The sequence below is a fragment of the Rhinoraja longicauda genome, chromosome 27 (assembly GCF_053455715.1).
Source record: "Rhinoraja longicauda isolate Sanriku21f chromosome 27, sRhiLon1.1, whole genome shotgun sequence".
Lineage (NCBI taxonomy): Eukaryota > Metazoa > Chordata > Chondrichthyes > Rajiformes > Arhynchobatidae > Rhinoraja > Rhinoraja longicauda.
The window spans coordinates 25,430,423-25,447,834 of NC_135979.1; the positions used below are offsets into that span (position 1 = coordinate 25,430,423).

General features: G+C 52.4%; 1 protein-coding gene across 1 annotated transcript in view; it reads left to right on the top strand.

The window, feature by feature from the left end:
* LOC144606848 (uncharacterized) overlaps positions 1–16,998 on the top strand; it is an 82,213-nt gene extending 65,215 nt beyond the window's left edge. Inside the window, exons 14-19 of the mRNA XM_078423270.1 lie at positions 742–846; positions 2,415–2,465; positions 6,570–6,636; positions 9,622–9,754; positions 12,946–13,241; positions 16,388–16,998. Of these exons, the coding sequence (XP_078279396.1) occupies positions 742–846; positions 2,415–2,465; positions 6,570–6,636; positions 9,622–9,754; positions 12,946–13,241; positions 16,388–16,398 (663 nt within the window). The 3' untranslated portion in view covers positions 16,399–16,998. The remainder of the gene's footprint in view (positions 1–741; positions 847–2,414; positions 2,466–6,569; positions 6,637–9,621; positions 9,755–12,945; positions 13,242–16,387) is intronic.
* Positions 16,999–17,412: the final 414 nt, after the last annotated feature.

Consider the following 17,412-nt stretch of genomic DNA (forward strand, 5'->3'; position numbering starts at 1 on the left):
ACAGACACACGCTGTAGAACTATTTGGAGTATTGCGTGCGTAGGAAGGAACGCAAGATGCTGGTTTATACCCAAGATAGGCACGAAATGCTGGAGTAACTCAGCGGGTCAGGCAGCATCCCTGGAGAAAAGGAATAGGTGACGTTTCCCCCTGTTTAGGAAGGATGTGGAGAGGGTGCAGAAGAGAGTACTGCCTGGATTAGTGGGTATTCTCCACAACGAGAGGTTGGACAGGAGTGGATTGTTTTCTCGAGAACAGTGGAGGTTGAGGGAAGACTTGATAAGAAGTATATAAAACTGTAGGAGGCATAGGTAGGGTGGGGAATCAGAGCTTTTTTTTCGCAAGGCAGAAATGTTAAAGAGTCCAGGGCACATCTTGAAGGTGAGATGATCAAGTTTAAAGGAGCTGTGTGGGCCACATGTTTTTACACAGAGGGTGGTGGATGCCTGGAACCCACTGCCAGGGGTGGTGGTGGAGGCAGGTACGATAGTGGCGTTTAAGAGGCTTTTAGATTACGAGGCATTGTGGACATGCAGGGAGTGTAGGGATGTGGATCATGGGCGGGCAGAGGAGATGAGTTTAACAGCATCGTGTTTGATGTGGACATTGTGGGCTGAAGTGCCTGTGCCTGTCCTGCAATGCTCCATGTTCTACAACCCCCTCATTCCAGGAACTAGCCTCAGTGAGGAAGGTCACATTGGGGAGGGATTCAATGGCAAACATGTTTGCTTCTTCCCACAGAAGGAAGAGGTGGCGACACAGGCGCGGGAGGAGGCGGAGAGACAGCGGCTGGAGCGGGAGAAGCACTTCCAGAAGGAGGAGCAGGAACGCTCGGAGAGAAAGAAGGTGAGCCCCGACCCCGTAAAAACAGCCGCAGCGTGTGTTCCCATGGCAACGGGCTCCATCTCCGTGAACCCCGACCCCGTAAACAGGCGCAGCGTGTGTTCCCATGGCAACGGGCTCCATCTCCGTGAGCCCCTTCCATGGGAACTGCTCCAGCGTGTGTTTCCATGGCAACGGGTTACCGACTGGGCCTGTACCTGATGAACCAAAGAAAGACACAATGCGCTGGAGTAACTCAGCAGGTCAGGCAGCATCCCTGGAGAATTCACTGGGTTAATTCCCGGAATGGCGGGACTGTCATATGTTGAAAGACTGGAGCGACTAGGCTTGTATACACTGGAATTTAGAAGGATGAGAGTAGATCTTATCGAAACGTATAAGATTATTAAGGGGTTGGACACGTTAGAGGCAGGAAACATGTTCCCAATGTTGGGGGAGTCCAGAACAAGGGGCCACAGTTTAAGACTAAGGGGTAGGCCATTTAGAACTGAGATGAGGAAAAACATTTGCAGTCAGAGAGTTGTGAATCTGTGGAATTCTCTGCCTCAGAAGGCAGTGGAGGCCAATTCTCTGAATGCATTCAAAAGAGAGCAAGATAGAGCTCTTAAGGATAGTGGAGTCAGGGGGTATGGGGAGAAGGCAGGAACGGGTTACTGATTGAGAATGATCAGCCATGATCACATTGAATGGCGGTGCTGGCTCGAAGGGCCGAATGGCCTCCTCCTGCACCTGTTGTCTATTGTCTAGAACACACACAGGCGACGTTTTGTGTCGGGACTCTTCTTCAGACTGGCGGTCTTGTGTTGCCGAAGATTCAAGCATCTGCAGTTCCTTGTTTCAACGCGGTGAGCTAAAGACTGTTTTGCGCCGGGTGTAAGAAACAGGTTCAGTCTGGGACACGAGGAACTGCAGACGCTGGAATCTTCAGCAAAACGCCAAAGTGCTGGAGTAACTCAGCAGGTCAGGCAGCATCTGTGAAGGGAATGGACAGGCAACGTTTCAGGTCGGGACCCTTCTTCAGAACCTACCATTGAAAACTGAGCATTGTAAAGTTTAGGAATTTGTTTCTGTGGATGGTTCTGGAGCAGAGTGGAGCAAACGGAAGGGGGATTTAATCAAATGCATTGAAGGAGCTAAATCCGTCCCAAATCCCGTGGCCAGAGTTGGGCAATCGATGACCAGAGGACATAGGCTTAAGGTGATGGGGAAAAGATTTAATAAGAATCTGACTTTTACACAAAGGGTGGTGGGTGTATGGAACGAGCTGCCAGAGGAGGTAGTTGAGTCAGGTACTATCACAACGTTTAAGGAACAGTTAGATAGGTACATGGATAGGACAGGTTCAGAGGGATATGGGCCAAATGCAGGTGGGTGGGACTAGTGTAGATGGGACATGTTGTCCAGTGTGAGCCAGTTGGGCCGAAGGGCCTGTTTCCACACAGTAAGACTCCGTGACTCTATGTGAATGGAATGTCTGGCTGACATTTTGGTTAGTAAGGCAGATGGAATGAGAAAACACATTCATCTTCTTCAGCGATTTAACTTGATTTCCTTTTCTTCTTTCTATGCAGCGTCTGGAAAAGATTATGCAGAGGACCAGGAAGTCTGATGTTCCAGATAAGGTATTCTAGCACTCAGACGATGTATGCATGCCCCTCGTTCATTGACTTTCACTCATTTGCTGTGGAAGGTATTTATAACCTATTGCAAATGTCGCATGTGAAGCTGCAGCAACACTGTTGACCTGCGGCAGGCGGTGGGAAAGGTTGTAAAGCATGTCTGCTGGTAAACCCGCAGAGAAATGCTTCATGCTCCTACATTGGCTGCTGGAGGCCCTGCAGCAGCCTGGGGCTCCATTAGATCAGGCGCTGCTCCTTGTGCGGCCCGCAGCGGCTCGGAGCGGAGAGCATCGATACATCGTCTGGCCAGGCCAACCCCTACAACTCCAACCCAGTGCCACCGCCAGGACAACAGGCCCTTATGACCAAGTTAGGACTCTCATATATACAAAATAAATCTCACTTGAATGGTAGGATATGGCGCCTGAAAGGTGAGGACTCTCGTGTACGTTCTCATTGTGGTCCACTATCTGACACTCTACTTAGTATGATGGCGCCTAATCAGTTGTGATAGTGCCTGCGTCAACTACCTCCTCTGGCAGCTCGTTCCATACACCCACCACCCTGTGTGAAAAAGGCAGACTCTGTGCAGACTGCACACTGACAGCACCCAAGAACAGGATCGAACGTGGGTATCTGGCGCGGTGTGGCAGCTGGGCCACAGCTCCGCCCGGCATGGATTTATGATTCAGTGTGAAGATGATGGAAACCCTCGGTGGGATTCGACACAACAGCAGTACAATCCTCCAGGAATCCAGCTCAGTAATTGTGGGGGGAATTACTGAGGCAATGTCTATGTTTAGTTTATTGTCACGTGTACCGAGGTACAGTGAAAAGCATTTGTTGCGTGCTAGCCAGTCAGCGGAAAGGCAATACGTGATTACAGTTGAGCCAACCACAGGGTACAGATGCATGATAAAGGGAATCGACAGATCTGATAGGAGATGAAGAAAAGCACAGTTAAAGTAAGAAATGCTCCTGTCGGAGTGGGGATTTAAACCAGTGGAGCGATTGTAGTGCGTGATTTCAGATCCACATCTGTGACCAGCACACAGAGAGTCACCTGCCTCAGAGTCATAGAGTGATACAGTGTGGAAACAGGCCCTTCGGCCCAACGCGCCCACACCGGCCAACAATGTCCCAGCTACACTAGTCCCACTTGCCAGCGCTTGGTCCATATCCCTCCACACCTGTCCTGTCCATGTACCTGTCTAACTGTTTCTTAAACGATGGGATAGTCCCAACCTCAACTACCTCCCCTGGCAGCTTGTTCCATACACCCACCACCCTTTGTGTGCAAAAGTTACCCCTCGGATTCCTATTAAATCTTTTCCCCTCCACCTTGAACCAAAGTCCTCTGGTCCTCGATTCTGGGCAAAAGACTCTGTGCGTCTACCCGATCTATTTTGTATGCTGCTATAAGATCTCCCCTCACCCTCCTGCGCTCCATGGAATGGAGACCCAGTCTACTCAACCTCTCCCTATAGCTCACACCCTCTAGTCCTGGCAACATCCTCGTAAATCTTTTCTGAACCCTTTCAAGCTTGACCAAATCTTTCCTATAACATTGACTTTTCCTTTCCAGAACTGAACACAATATTCTAAATGCAGTCTCACCAACGTCTTATACAACTGCAACATGACCTCCCAACGTCTTTCCTCAATACTCTGACTGATGAAGTCCAAAGTGCCAAAAGCCTTTTTGGCCACCTTATCTACCTGCGACTCGACCTTCAAGGAACCATGCACCTGTACTTCTAGATCCCTCTGGTCTACAACACCACCCAGAGGCTTACCATTTACTGTGTAGGTCCGGCCCTTGTTCGACGTTCCCAAATGCAACACCTCACACTTCTCTGTATTCAATTCCATCAACCATTCCTCCGCCCACCTGGCCAATCGATCCAGATCCTGCTGCAATCATTCACAACTATCTTCATTTTCTGCAAAGCCACTCACTTTCGTATTAGCCAGCACGACACATCAGCATGATTGAGGGATCGTGTGAATAAATCAGAGGGGGGGGAGAGAACAAAGAGGGACCATTGGGACTCCAGCGAACACCGTAACTTTGTCCGTGCCCTTGATGTGGTGACTCTGTGCATACTTTGTGTATGGTATGCACAAGAAAGGATTTCACAGTGACATGTTAATGTGATATAGTAAAGTATCTATCTACACATTCCTCCATCCCTCCATCCACTAGCTGGTGCCCAGGTAACAGGCCAAACTATTACTGAACACATAATAATGAGACACAGAGAGATTTTACCTTTTTTTTTTAACCTCAACTACAATGATTGTTGTAACTTTGTGTGCACTGTGGGTTGATGTATTTGGTGTGTGTTTGCTTGGCGTTGATGGCTGTCATGATGGGTGTACGGCTCAGGGCCCCGGTTGGTTGATGGCGCGGTGTACCCAGACACTAGCTGGCACCGCCGCCCCACCATACGCTGGTAGGCGGGTGCTGGCACTGACTGCTGCTCTGTTGGTGTAGGCCGACCTGTGGTACTCGATTCTGATGGGTATGCCCACTCGGTCAGGGGTGGGCTGGCAGAGATGTGAAACCATGTGCCAGTCAGCGTTGCTGCTCTTCCTCAACGAAACCATAACCTTGTCTTCCCCGCTTTTGTCCCGGTTGCTGCGTGTTGCTGCAGCCAATCGCTGTTGCCTCTGGTTGCTCTGCTCATGGTTGATTGGTGGAGTTGGCTGCCTATCATCATCATCATCATCGTCGGTCTCCCGTTGGCTGTTGCTTGGTGGAGATCGCGACCAATCATCATCGTCGGACTCTCGTTGGCTGCTGATTGGTGGAGCCAGTTGGCGGTTGCTTTTGCTGCTTTCCTGGTGCAGGCTGATTGGTAGAGACCGGTGCGAGTCACCATCAGTGGTCTCCTGTTGGCGGCTGATTGGTAGAGACAGGTGTGAGTCACCATCAGTGGTCTCCCGTTGGCGGCTGATTGGTAGAGACAGGTGTGAGTCACCATCAGTGGTCTCCCGTTGGAGGTCACTTGGTAGAGACAGGTGTGAGTCACCATCAGTGGTCTCCCGTTGGAGGTCACTTGGTAGAGACAGGTGTGAGTCACCATCAGTGGTCCCCTGTTGGCGGTCACTTGGTAGAGACAGGTGTGAGTCACCATCAGTGGTCTCTTGTTGGCGGCTGATCGGTAGAGACAGGTCACTGTCACTACTCTCCTGGTGCAGGCTGCTCGGTGGAGACCGACGGCTGATGATCTTGTCCCCGTTGTGATTGATAAATGGTGGGACTTGGCGATGACCACGAGCGCCCTGGCGGTGTTGGCGGGTTGTTGAGGGAGCCAGCCCTTGGCTAACGCTGCCCACCCGGTGAAGGCTGATTGTCGGAGGAGCCAGGGGCCGAGAGGCTTCAGTGCTCACTCTCTTCCCCTCTCCATTGGTGATACCCACTTGGTGGACATTACCACGGCTGTGTGGCTCTGAGCCGACCGGAGTATCCGCCCACTGGCGTATCCGTGGTCCACCATTGCTGTCCTGGTGACTGCCCGGCACTGCGGCCACTTGCTGACGGTCACTCACCTCCTTGTCGTCCATTGATGACAGTGTTACGGGGAGACTCCCAGTGCTGGCTTTGCTGGGAGTGGTGGATTCACTGGGCCGGTGTTGCCCATCACTCCCGCTATGTTGCTGGCTGCTCGAGGTAGTCGGTGGCTCGTTGCTACTCTCACTGGGCTGGCTGACCGGTCCGATGTCGATGCTGCTGTGGCTCCGGCTGCTGCACGTTGAAGCCGGTTGCCGGTGGCCACGGCACATTGCTCGGCGACGCCAGGCCGGTGCGAGCAGTCGGCCTGAGGATGTCAGGCTGTTTGGCGGGGCCTGGAGCCCATCGCCACCTCTGCCGTCCCTGAGGCCGGCGGTCGGCGTTGGCGATGACGAACGGCTACCAGAGGATTGGCTTGCCGACCGGTTCCCCGTCAGCCCCACCTCTTGCTGCCGGCTGGCTCTGTCCTCTTCTCCGTCGCTGGACGGCGAGTCCACTGGCTGAACCCCTGCCCCCTCTCTGCCCGTGGTGCCTAACTTCTCGGAGGCATGCTGACGCGATCGCGCTCTCTCTTTTCTGTTTCCCTGCAGAAGGAAGAGAAGAAATCAGCTACTGACGGGGACGCTGAGAGCAAGGACACGAAGGCAGAGGAACCGGGTAAGGTGGAGAGGAGAGGAGAGGCCGATGGGGGGGGGGGGGGGGGAGATGGCCACTGCAGCTGGACTTCGCCCGGAGGGGTAGCCCAGCGGCAAGTGTACAATGGACTGCCTGAGTCTAGAATGCACTGCTCGAGAGTGTGTTGGAAGCCAAGCATTCAGGAAGGCATGGAGGTGCTTTGGATTAAGAGTTTCTATGTGGGACTAGTATGGGGAGCTAAGTCAAGTCTCAATGGGCTGAACAGCCTAATCCTGCTCCTATATCTTATGATTTATGAAGTCAAGTGTCAAGAGTGCCATATGTACCGGGAGCAGAGCAGTTAAATTCTTACTTGCAGCAGCTGCACTGGCCTGCAAAAACAATACACACAGATAATATATAATAAACAAATATTCAATAAATGAACAGCCCCAATACCAATGCAAAAAACCCTGAAGTCCTTCATGCAACCAAAGACAGTCCACAGTTCGTAGCTGAGGCGAGTGTTGTGTGATGTTATTCGATAAGAGGATCAAAACTGCGCACAGCATTCCAATTGTGGCCTGACCATCAGTACGTAGAACTGGATCTAAACCTCCCTATTCTTGTTTAGTTCAGTTTAGAGATACAGCGCGGAAACAGGCTCTTTGGCCCACCGAGTCCGCACCGACCAGCGATCCCTGTGCACTAACACAATCCTACACACGAGGGGCAATTTATCATTTTTACAGAGGCCAACATAGCCTACAAGCCTGTACGTCTTTGGAATGTGTGAGGAAACCGGAGCACCCGGGGAAAACGCGGTCACGGGGAGAACAAACAAACTCCATACAAACAGCACCCATAGTCAGGATCAAACCTGGGTCTCTGGCGCTGTTAGGCAGCAACTCTGCTGCTGTGCCAGCATGCCGACCTGTTGGAAGAAGCTGTTCTTGAACCTGGTAGCCCCGATACCTGGTAGTTGATGGACGGCATGGACATGGTGGGTTGAAAGGCCTGTTTCTGCACTGAATGGCTTTACAGCTGCACCAGCAGCGTTAACTGTTGGTGGGTTAATTAGGTCGTAGAGTCCAAGCGAGTGGTAGAATCTGGAAGAGATTTGATGGCACTGTGCAGAGATATAATAGTGGCACTGATACAGGATTAATGTGAATGGATTGTTGATAGTCAGCTTGGACTCTTTGGCCGAAGAGTCTGTTTCTCTGATGACAGTCTGGGTCACAGTTTAAGGATAAGGGGGAAGTCTTTTAGGACTGAGATGAGAAAGTTTTTTTTCACACAGAGAGTGGTGAATCTGTGGAATTCTCTGCCACAGAAGGTAGTTGAGGCCAGTTCATTGGCTATATTTAAGAGAGAGTTTGATGTGGCCCTTGTGGCTAAAGGGATCAGGGGGTATGGAGAGAAAGCAGGTACAGGATACTGAGTTGGATGGTCAGCCATGATCATATTGAATGGCAGTGCAGGCTCGAAGGGCCGAATGGCCTACTCCTGCACCTATTTTCTATGTTTCTATGATGAGGGCATTGTGGTTCTGGGATAGATTGAACGAATGGGCAAAATTTACAATCTTTACCGAAGCCAATTAACCTACAAACCTTAACGTCTTTGGAGCGTGGGAGGAAAGTGGGGCACCCGGGGTGAAAGTGTACGCGGTCACGGGGAGAACGTGCAAACTCCGTACAGTCAGCACCAAGAGTCATGATCAAACCTGGGTCTCCGGCGCTGTAAGAGGGCAACTCTACCACGGCACACCGCAGAGATTGTTGAGTGTTTTTGACGCCCTAAAGATTCCCTTAACGATTAAATCGACCCTGATAGAGCAGGGGCTGGATTATTATGTTCGAAGAGCTCAGAAACATGAGATGCGTGCAGGAGTATCGGTGCAGATAAGAGGCGGGGTAGTTACAATGTGGAAAAGCCACGGGAAGCCACAGAGGGAATTCAACACCACCCAAAAAAGGATGGAGCCACAAAACATGCGGCACGGTGGCGCAGCGGTAGAGTTGCTGCCTTACAGCGAATGCAGCGCCGGAGACTCAGGTTCGATCCTGACTACGGGCGCCGTCTGTACGGAGTTTGTACGTTCTCCCCGTGACCTGCGTGGGTTTTCTCCGAGATCTTCGGTTTCCTCCCACACTCCAAAGACGTACAGGTATGTAGGTTAATTGACTGGGTAAAATGTAAAAATTGTCCCGAGTGTGTGTAGGATAGTGTTAATGTGCGGGGATCGCTGGGCGGCACGGACTCGGTGGGCCGAAGGGCCTGTTTCCGCGCTGTATCTCTAAATCTGAAAAATCTAAATCTAAATCTTCCATCTAACCTACTTATTTCCATCTTTCGAGCATAGACACAAAAACACAAGAAAATAGGAGCAGCAGGAGGCCACTCGGCCCTTCTAGCTCATCCCCCCATTGATCATGATGGTGCCTGATCTGCACTGGTGCCTCTGTTCTGTGCCAGTTCCCCGTTAACCCAGGTTCAGCATGGCCACTAATCCGAAGTGCTTGTTCCTGTGCCACGCTGCGCGATGTTGTTAACCCTCAAATATGGGACACTGCATCTTACGACAAACGCAAACGCTGGAAGACTGAAAGAAAAACAGAGACTGCTTGAAACACTCAGCAGGGCAGCCGGCATCAGTGGAGAAAGAGACAGAGTTAACGAAAGTCCTTCCATCAGAACATCTCTCCCTTGCTCTCACACCTTCACAGTTCAGATGAGGGGTGTTTGGCTTCATGCCAACTCTGCTTCTCCCCACGGATGCTGCCTGACCCGCTGAGTATCTCAGCATCCTCTGCTGTATTAATGTATCTGGTAATCTACCAGGAGACACTTATCTGCGCGGTTTGAATTCTCCTTGGTAATGAAAGACAAATACAAACCCATCGCGGAGTCCCCTGTACGGCCCCCATTTTGTGCGTATGTCCTGGATTAGTGTTCCCTCCGTCTGTAGGGGGTGGGTTCTTGTGAGTGGTGATTGTTCAACGGCTGTCCTGCCCTTTACAGACGTCAGCTCGTCACACGCGAAGAATCTCGCTGGTGAAGATCAGCCAGAGACATCAGTGGAAGGGGGAGCGGGCCAGTTGTCAGTCAGCGCCACCGTCTGCCTGTCACAGGCCCAGACGCTCAGAGAGCTGGGGTAAGTCCGACAACATGGCCGTGGTGTGATACAGCGCAGGGCAAGGGGGCTGGAAACACCTCTACGATGCAGCGACTCCAATCAACCGATCTATTCAATACAAAATCATTTGTCAATATGGTTATCCTCTCACCCCCCACCCCTTGTAGCTCTGCACAGGAGAGAAGCCCATGGGTTTGCAAAGCCACTCTTTTTCCACATATCTGTGAGAGGGTGGTTTAGTCACTGGAGCCTGCGACACAAAGCATCTTTCCTTGTTCATTCCTGCTTCATACACCAGCCCTCACAGTCTCCCCCTCTCCCTCCCCCTCTCCCTCTCCCTCTCCCTCCTTCTCCCTATCCCCTCACCCCAGCGGGGTAAGTGTAAGTGTTCTCCTGAGGTTCTCTCTCTCTCTCTCTCCCCCTCCCCCTCTCCCTCTCTCCCTCCCTCTCCCTATCCCCTTACCCCAGCGCTCTCTCGCTCTCCCTCTATCCCTCCCTCTCCCTCTATCTCCCTCCCTCTCCCTCTATCTCTCTCTATCTCCTCTCCCTCCCTCTCTCTCCCTCTCTATCTCCCTCCATCTCTCTCTATCTCCTCCCCCCCTCTCCCTCTATCTCCCTCCCTCTATCTCTTTCCCTCTCCCTCTATCTCCCTCCCTCTCCCTCTCTCTCCCTCTCTCTCCCTCCCTCTCCCTCTCTCTCCCTCTCTCTCCCTCCCTCTCCCTCTCTCTCCCTCTCTCTCCCTCCCTCTCCCTCTCTCCCTCTCTCTCCCTCCCTCTCCCTCTCTCTCCCTCTCTCTCCCTCTCTCTCCCTCCCTCTCCCTCTCTCTCCCTCTCTCTCCCTCCCTCTCCCTCTCTCTCCCTCTCTCTCCCTCCCTCTCCCTCTCTCTCCCTCTCTCTCCCTCCCTCTCCCTCCCTCTCCCTCTCTCTCCCTCTCTCTCCCTCTCCCTCTATCTCCCTCCCTCTATCTCCCTCTATCTCTCCCTATCTCCCCCCCCCCTCTCTCTCTCTCCCTCTCTCTGTCCTGCTTCATAGCCACCACGGACAAACTCTGTGAATGCCTCCCCTCTATAACCCACTCAGATACCCCTTATCTGAAATACCCTTTGGAGGCTGTGGAAATGTGGGACAAGGAAGGGGGCAATTGAGAGACCCAAACTTGGATGGCTAGAAGCTCCCCAACACTCCAACCTTTATTACTGTTCTTGGATGGCGGGTCAGGCAGCATCTGTGAAAGACATGCCCTTCATAGATGCTGCCTGACCTGCTGAGTTACTCTAGCACGTTGTGTTTTACTCGAGCTTCCAGCATCCAGTTCTAACAGAGAACTAGTGAGAGCAGGTGACCGATGATTGTATGGGCTTGCTGGGCCGATTGGCCTGTTTTCATGCTGTTTCGTTAAAGAAAACGGCAGTTACTTGCGGTAGACACACAATGCTGGAGTAACTCAGCGGGACAGGCAGCATCTCTGGAGAGAAGGAATGGGTGACGTTTCGGGTCGAGACCCTTTGTCAGACTTTCAGTTTAAACCAGCATCTGCAGTTCCTCCCTACACATGCGGTTCCTTGAGTCTCTTCGTGTTAAAACGTTCAGCTTGAAGGTGTTTTTAGTTTTGGGGGATGTGCTTCACCCGGTACTGGGCCCTGGCGGCCCACCCACAGTGAGGAAATAACTTCCTTGCAAGCAGGCCCTTCGGCCCAACTCACCCATGCTGACCAAGAATACCCTGCCTGAGGTAGTCCCATTTACTGGGTTATGGCCCATATCCCCCCTAAACCTTCCCTCTCCATGTACCTGTCCAACTATCTTTTAAATGTGGTTACAGTAGCTGCCTCAACTACCTCCTCCGGCAGCTCGGTCCATATACCCACCACCCTCTTGTGTTATGCCTCAGGTTCCTACTAAACTTTGCCCCTCTCACCTTACACCTAAGTCCTCTTGTTCTTGATTCCTCTACTCTGGGGGGGAAAAAAAGAGTATTCTCTGCATGATTTTATACACCTCCACAAGCTCATCCCTCAGCCTCCTGCGCTCCAAGGAATAAAGCCCCTCGCCTGCCCAACCTAACCCTGTAGCTGAGGGGCCTCCTCGTAAATCTTTCCAGCTTAATGGCGCCCTTCCCTATAGTAGGGTGACCAAAACACAGCCTCACCAACACCTCGTACACCTGTAACATAACGCCCCAACCTCCACACTCACCACCCTGACTGATGAAGGCCACTGTGCCAAAAGCCTTCATCATCTCCCTATCCGCATTCGACCCCCGCTCTCAGTGAGACCGCCTTTAAATGCTCCGTTCCACAGGGAAGCTGGAGCATGCCCTCTCTCAGGATTGAAGTCACTGTGCCAAGGGGAGTTTGCAGTAGGGTACCCACCCAAACCACCCCCTCCCCAGGTGCCTTGCCCTGCAACCGCAGGAGATGCAACATATACGTCCCGATACCTCCCCCCTCGAATTCATCCAGAGACCCCAACAGTCCTTTCGGGTGAGGCAGAGGTTCACTTGCACCTCCTCCAACCTCATCTACTATATCCGCTGTTCCAGCTGTGGACTCTTGTACATCGGCGAGACCAAGCGCAGGCTCGCCGATCGTTTTGCTGAACACCTACGCTCAGTCCGCCTAAACCTACGTGATCTCCCGGTTGCTAAACGCTTTAACTGCCCCTCCCATTCCCACACTGACCTTTCTGTCCCGGGCCTCCTCCATTGTCAGAGTGAGGCCCAACGTAAATGGGAGGCACAGCACCTCGTATTGGGCAGCTTGCAGCCCAGCGGTATGAACATTGACTTCTCTAACTTCAAGTAACCCTTCCTTGCCCTCTCTCCCCATCCCTCCCCATCCTAGTTCTTTGACTAGTTTCACTGTCTCCCGGTTACATTTACCGATCGTATGCCTCGTTGTCACTTTCCCCGTTGCTAACAATGATCTGTTCTACATTTTCCTTGATCTCACGTTTTCATGCCATATCCTTCCATATCTCTCTGTCTCCGTCTCCCCTCTCAGTCTGAAGAAGGGTCTCGACTCGAAACGTCGCCCATTCCTTCTCTCCAGAGATGCTGCCCGTCCCGCTGAGTTACTTTTCTGTATCTATCGTCGATGTAAAGCAGCATCTGCAGTTCCTCCCCACACCGTGATGATCGGGGACGGGTCGAGGGCCGAGGGTGAGGGTGGGCGTGAGATGGGTCTGTAAGTCAGCCTTTTGTCCCCGTAGGGTCGCTCCAAAGGAGGACGGTGGCGAGAAGCCGCCCGTGCTCACCAACGGAGTCCAGCCCAAGAAGCAGGAGAATGGCCTCCGTCCCAAGACGCAGGCGCTTGGGGGCGTGCTGGACCTCGCCAAACACACGGGCTGCTTAAAGGAACCCGTGGGCACCGTGGACAGTAACGGGGAGAGGCAGCATCTCAGCGGGCGGACAGCCGAGGAGATACCGGCCAATCCCATCATCACCTTCGAGGGAGAAAACTCATTCATTAAGAGGACAACAGGAATTCAGTCCCAGCATGTGGCAGGTGAGGTGTACAGAGAGGGGCACTCCACGACAGGGAGGTATGGAGCAGAGGGAGAGCTCTCTGACAATGGGGGAGGGCTGTGTGAGAGAGAGAGGTCTGGATGTGTGAGGGACAGAGAGAGAGAGAGGGAGGGAGAGAGAGAGGGAGAGATCTAGGGGAGAGAGAGTGTGTGAGAGAGAGAGAGAGAGAGAGAGAGAGAGAGAGAGAGAGAGAGAGAGAGAGAGAGAGAGAGAGAGAGAGAGAGAGAGAGGTCTGGATGTGTGAGGGACAGAGAGAGAGAGAGAGAGAGAGAGAGAGAGAGAGAGAGATCTAGGGGAGAGTAGGGAGTATGTGTGTGAGAGAGAGAGGTCTGGATGTGTGTGTGAGAGATGGTTTGTGAGAGAGAGAGGAGGTCTGTATGTGTGTGTGTGTGCGAGAGAGAGAGAGATAGGAGGGGGGTGGTGGTGTGTGGGAGAGGAGGAGGGAGGAGAGAGAGGGAGAGAGAGAGAGAGAGAGAGAGAGAGAGGTCCATGAGAGAGAGATTGTGTGTGTGCGTGTGAAAGATTGCTGGAGGGAGAGGAGTTCAGTGAGAGGAAGTGTGGGTTGAGGTGGTCTCAGCGAGGGAGCGTTGGCATGGTGTGGGGGTGAGAGTGTGCGTGTGTGAGAGGGTGGGGGTGGGTGGGGGGGGCTGGAGGAGTGGGACTCGTGTGGATAACAATGGCGGGTCAGTGTGGACAGGGGCGTTGGCTGGGACCGAGCACCTCGCCATCTCAGGCTACCCGTGACTGACTCCGAGATGGCACAGCGCACTCCTCGTGTATTGTGCTCCTCCAGGAATCCTCCCCACTCCCTGTCCCCTCTACCAAGACCCCCAGAGAGGCAGCTTCACCCCCTCCCCTCGCTCACAGAGATCAGGCCCCCTGGAGTCATGACTAGACGAGGTGATATGCTAACCCTTTACGAGGTCATGTTCATTATTGGGGCAGAATTAGGCCATTCGGCCCATCGAGTCTACTCCACCATTCAGTCATGGCTGATCTATCTCTCCTCCTTAACCCCATTCTCCTGCCTTCACCCTCTAACCCCTGACATCCGTGCTAATCGAGAATCCCTCCGTCTCCACCTTAAAGACACCCACTGACTAGGCCCACAGCAAGGCATTGCACAGATTCACCACCCCCCCAGGAAAGAAATCCCTCATCTCCATTCTAAAGACACGTTCTTTTATTCTGAGGCTGTGCCCTCTTGTCCTAGACTGTCCCAGTAGGACAAAGGGGGAAATATATCATTAATGGCAAGGCCGTTAGCAGAATTGTTGCACAGAGGGGATCTTGGGATGCAGGACGATATCTGCCTGAAAGTGGCCACACTGGCAGATGGAGTAGTGAAGGAGGCACATGGAGTGCAGACCATCACGAGTCGGGGCATTGAGAATAAGAGCAAGAATCAAGGGATTAAAAGTACCATTAGCAAATTTGCAGATGATACAAAGCTGGGTGGTAATGTGAACTGTGAGGAAGATGCTATGAGGTTGCAGGGTGACTTGGACAGGTTGTGTGAGTGGGCGGATGCATGGCAGATGCAGTTTAATGTGGATAAGTGTGAGGTTATCCACTTTGGTGGTAAGAATAGGAAGGCAGAGTATTATCCGAATGGTGTCAACTTAGGAACAGGGGACGTACAACGAGATCTGGGTGCCCTAGTGCATCAGTCACTGAAAGGAAGCATGCAGGTACAGCAGGCAGTGAAGAAAGCCAATGGAATGTTGGCCTTCATAACAAGAGGAGTTGAGTACAGGAGCAAAGAGGTCCTTCTGCGGTTGTACAGGGCCCTAGTGAGACCGCACCTGGAGTACTGTGTGCAGTTTTGGTCTCCAAATTTGAGGAAGGATATTCTTGCTATTGAGGGCGTGCAGCGTAGGTTTACTTGGATAATTCCCGGAATGGCGGGACTGTCATATGTTGAAAGACTGGAGCGACTAGGCTTGTATACACTGGAATTTAGATGGGTGAGAGGGGATCTTATCGAAACGTATAAGATTATTAAGGGGTTGGACATGTTAGAGGCAGGAAACATGTTCCCAATATTGGGGGAGTCCAGAACAAAGGGCAACAGTTTAAGAATAAGGGGTAGACCATTTAGAACTGAGATGAGGAAAGACTTTTTCAGTCAGAGAGTTGTGAATCTGTGGAATTCTCTGCCTCAGACGGCAGTGGAGGCCAATTCTCTGAATGCATTCAAGAGAGAGCTAGATAGAGCTCTTAAGGATAGCGGAGTCAGGGGGTATGGGGAGAAGGCAGGAACGGGGTACTGATTGAGAATGATCAGCCATGATCACATTGAATGGCGGTGCTGGCTCCAAGGGCCGAATGGCCTCCTCCTGCACCTATTGTCTATAATTAGGGAGTCATGATGCAGCTTTATAGGATGTTGGTCAGGCCGCATTTGGAGCATTGTGTGCAGTTCTGGTTGCCCCCATTACATGAAGGATGTGAAGGCTTTGGAGAGGGTGCAGAGGTGATTGACCACAATGCTGCCTGGATTAGAGGGTATTAGCTATAAGGAAAGGCTAGGCCAACTTGGATTGGTTTCTTTGGAGCGTCAGAGGCTGAGGGGAGACCTGATAAAATGATGAGAGGCATAGACAGGATAAACAGTCTGAGCCGTCTTCTCAGGATGGGAATATCATATATCATATCATCATATCATCATATCATATCATATATATACAGCCGGAAACAGGCCTTTTCGGCCCTCCAAGTCCGTGCCGCCCAGTGATCCCCGTACATTAACACTATCCTACACCCACTAGGGACAATTTTTACATTTACCCAGCCAATTAACCTACATACCTGTACGTCAAATTCTTACGGGCAAAGTTTAAAAAGAGACTTGTGGGGCAAGATTTTTGTACACAGAGGGGGGTGGGTGACTGGAATGTGCTGCCAGGGGTGGTGGTGGAGGCAGAAATGAGTGGCTTTGGGAGGTTTCTAGATTAAACACACGGATGAACGGGGAATGGAGGGCTGGGGATCACGTTCACCACATCGGAGTTGGTTTTTGGCATCATGTTCAGCACAGACATTGTGGGCCGAAGGGCCTGTTCCTGTGCTGTACTGTTCTCTGTTCTGTGCCTCTGCTCAACACTACTTTCCATTTTATTTCAGAAATCCTTTGAAGAGCTGGGGATGTGAAGCCCCCCCTCCCCCCCCCCCCCAACCCCCCTAACGTCCCACAGTCAGCAACCCCCCCTCCCCTCCACCAGACCCTGCCCCTCCCAAGCTACCAAGCACGGCTTTCTACTCAGTGTCGGACGTGGAGACGCTGGCAGGAACCGGCTCCAGGAGCGGTCAGGCTGGGGCGCCTGTCCCCCCGGACCCTCCGAGCCTCGTCTCCTTTTACTTTGTTACCTTGTTTATTTTTTAATGTTTTAAAGATGTTTACGGACATGTAACTTCCACAAGAGGCGACGGCGGGCGGGGCTCTTGAGTGGAGCCTGGCGGAGTGTGGAGTGCCGTGATGAAGAGGCGGCCGTGGCCAGTGGCCAGTGGCTGTGCCGGCCTGTACTGGGCAGAGTGAGCCACTCTCTGCTGTCTTACTGTGCACCTTATGAACTGACACTCTAATGCAACACCACATGCTCTCGCAACCAGTGGAGCAGCAGCAGGGTGACTGTTCTTGTATCACTGGTGATCACGTTCTTATTTAACTTGAAATTATAATAAAACTACTGGGTACAATGTATGTGAATAATGTAAATAAACCTGTCAGTGTTATACCAGCAGGCCTGTCACTCCTTGATCTGCTCTCAGTCCTCGCCCTGATGCAGTTCCATCCCATCCTCACCCCACCCCCCACCCACCCCAACCCCCACCCACCCTACCCCCCCCACCCCCCAACCCCCAACCACCCCCCCCCCATCCCTGCTCTGCTTCCAAACCACCGCCGTGTTTGTTCAAAGTCACCCGGCAGGCACAGTGGCGCAGCGGGTGGAGCCGGTGCCTCACAGCGCCAGAGGCCTGGGTTCTATCCTCACCTCAGGTGCTCTCTCGTGTGGAGTTTGCATGTTTTCCCCGTGACCGCGTGGGTTTTCTCCAGGTGCTCCGGTTTCCTCCCACATCCCAAAGACGCGCGGGTCTGTGGGTTAATTAACCCTCTGTAAATTGCCCCTGGTGTGCAGGGAGTGGGTGAG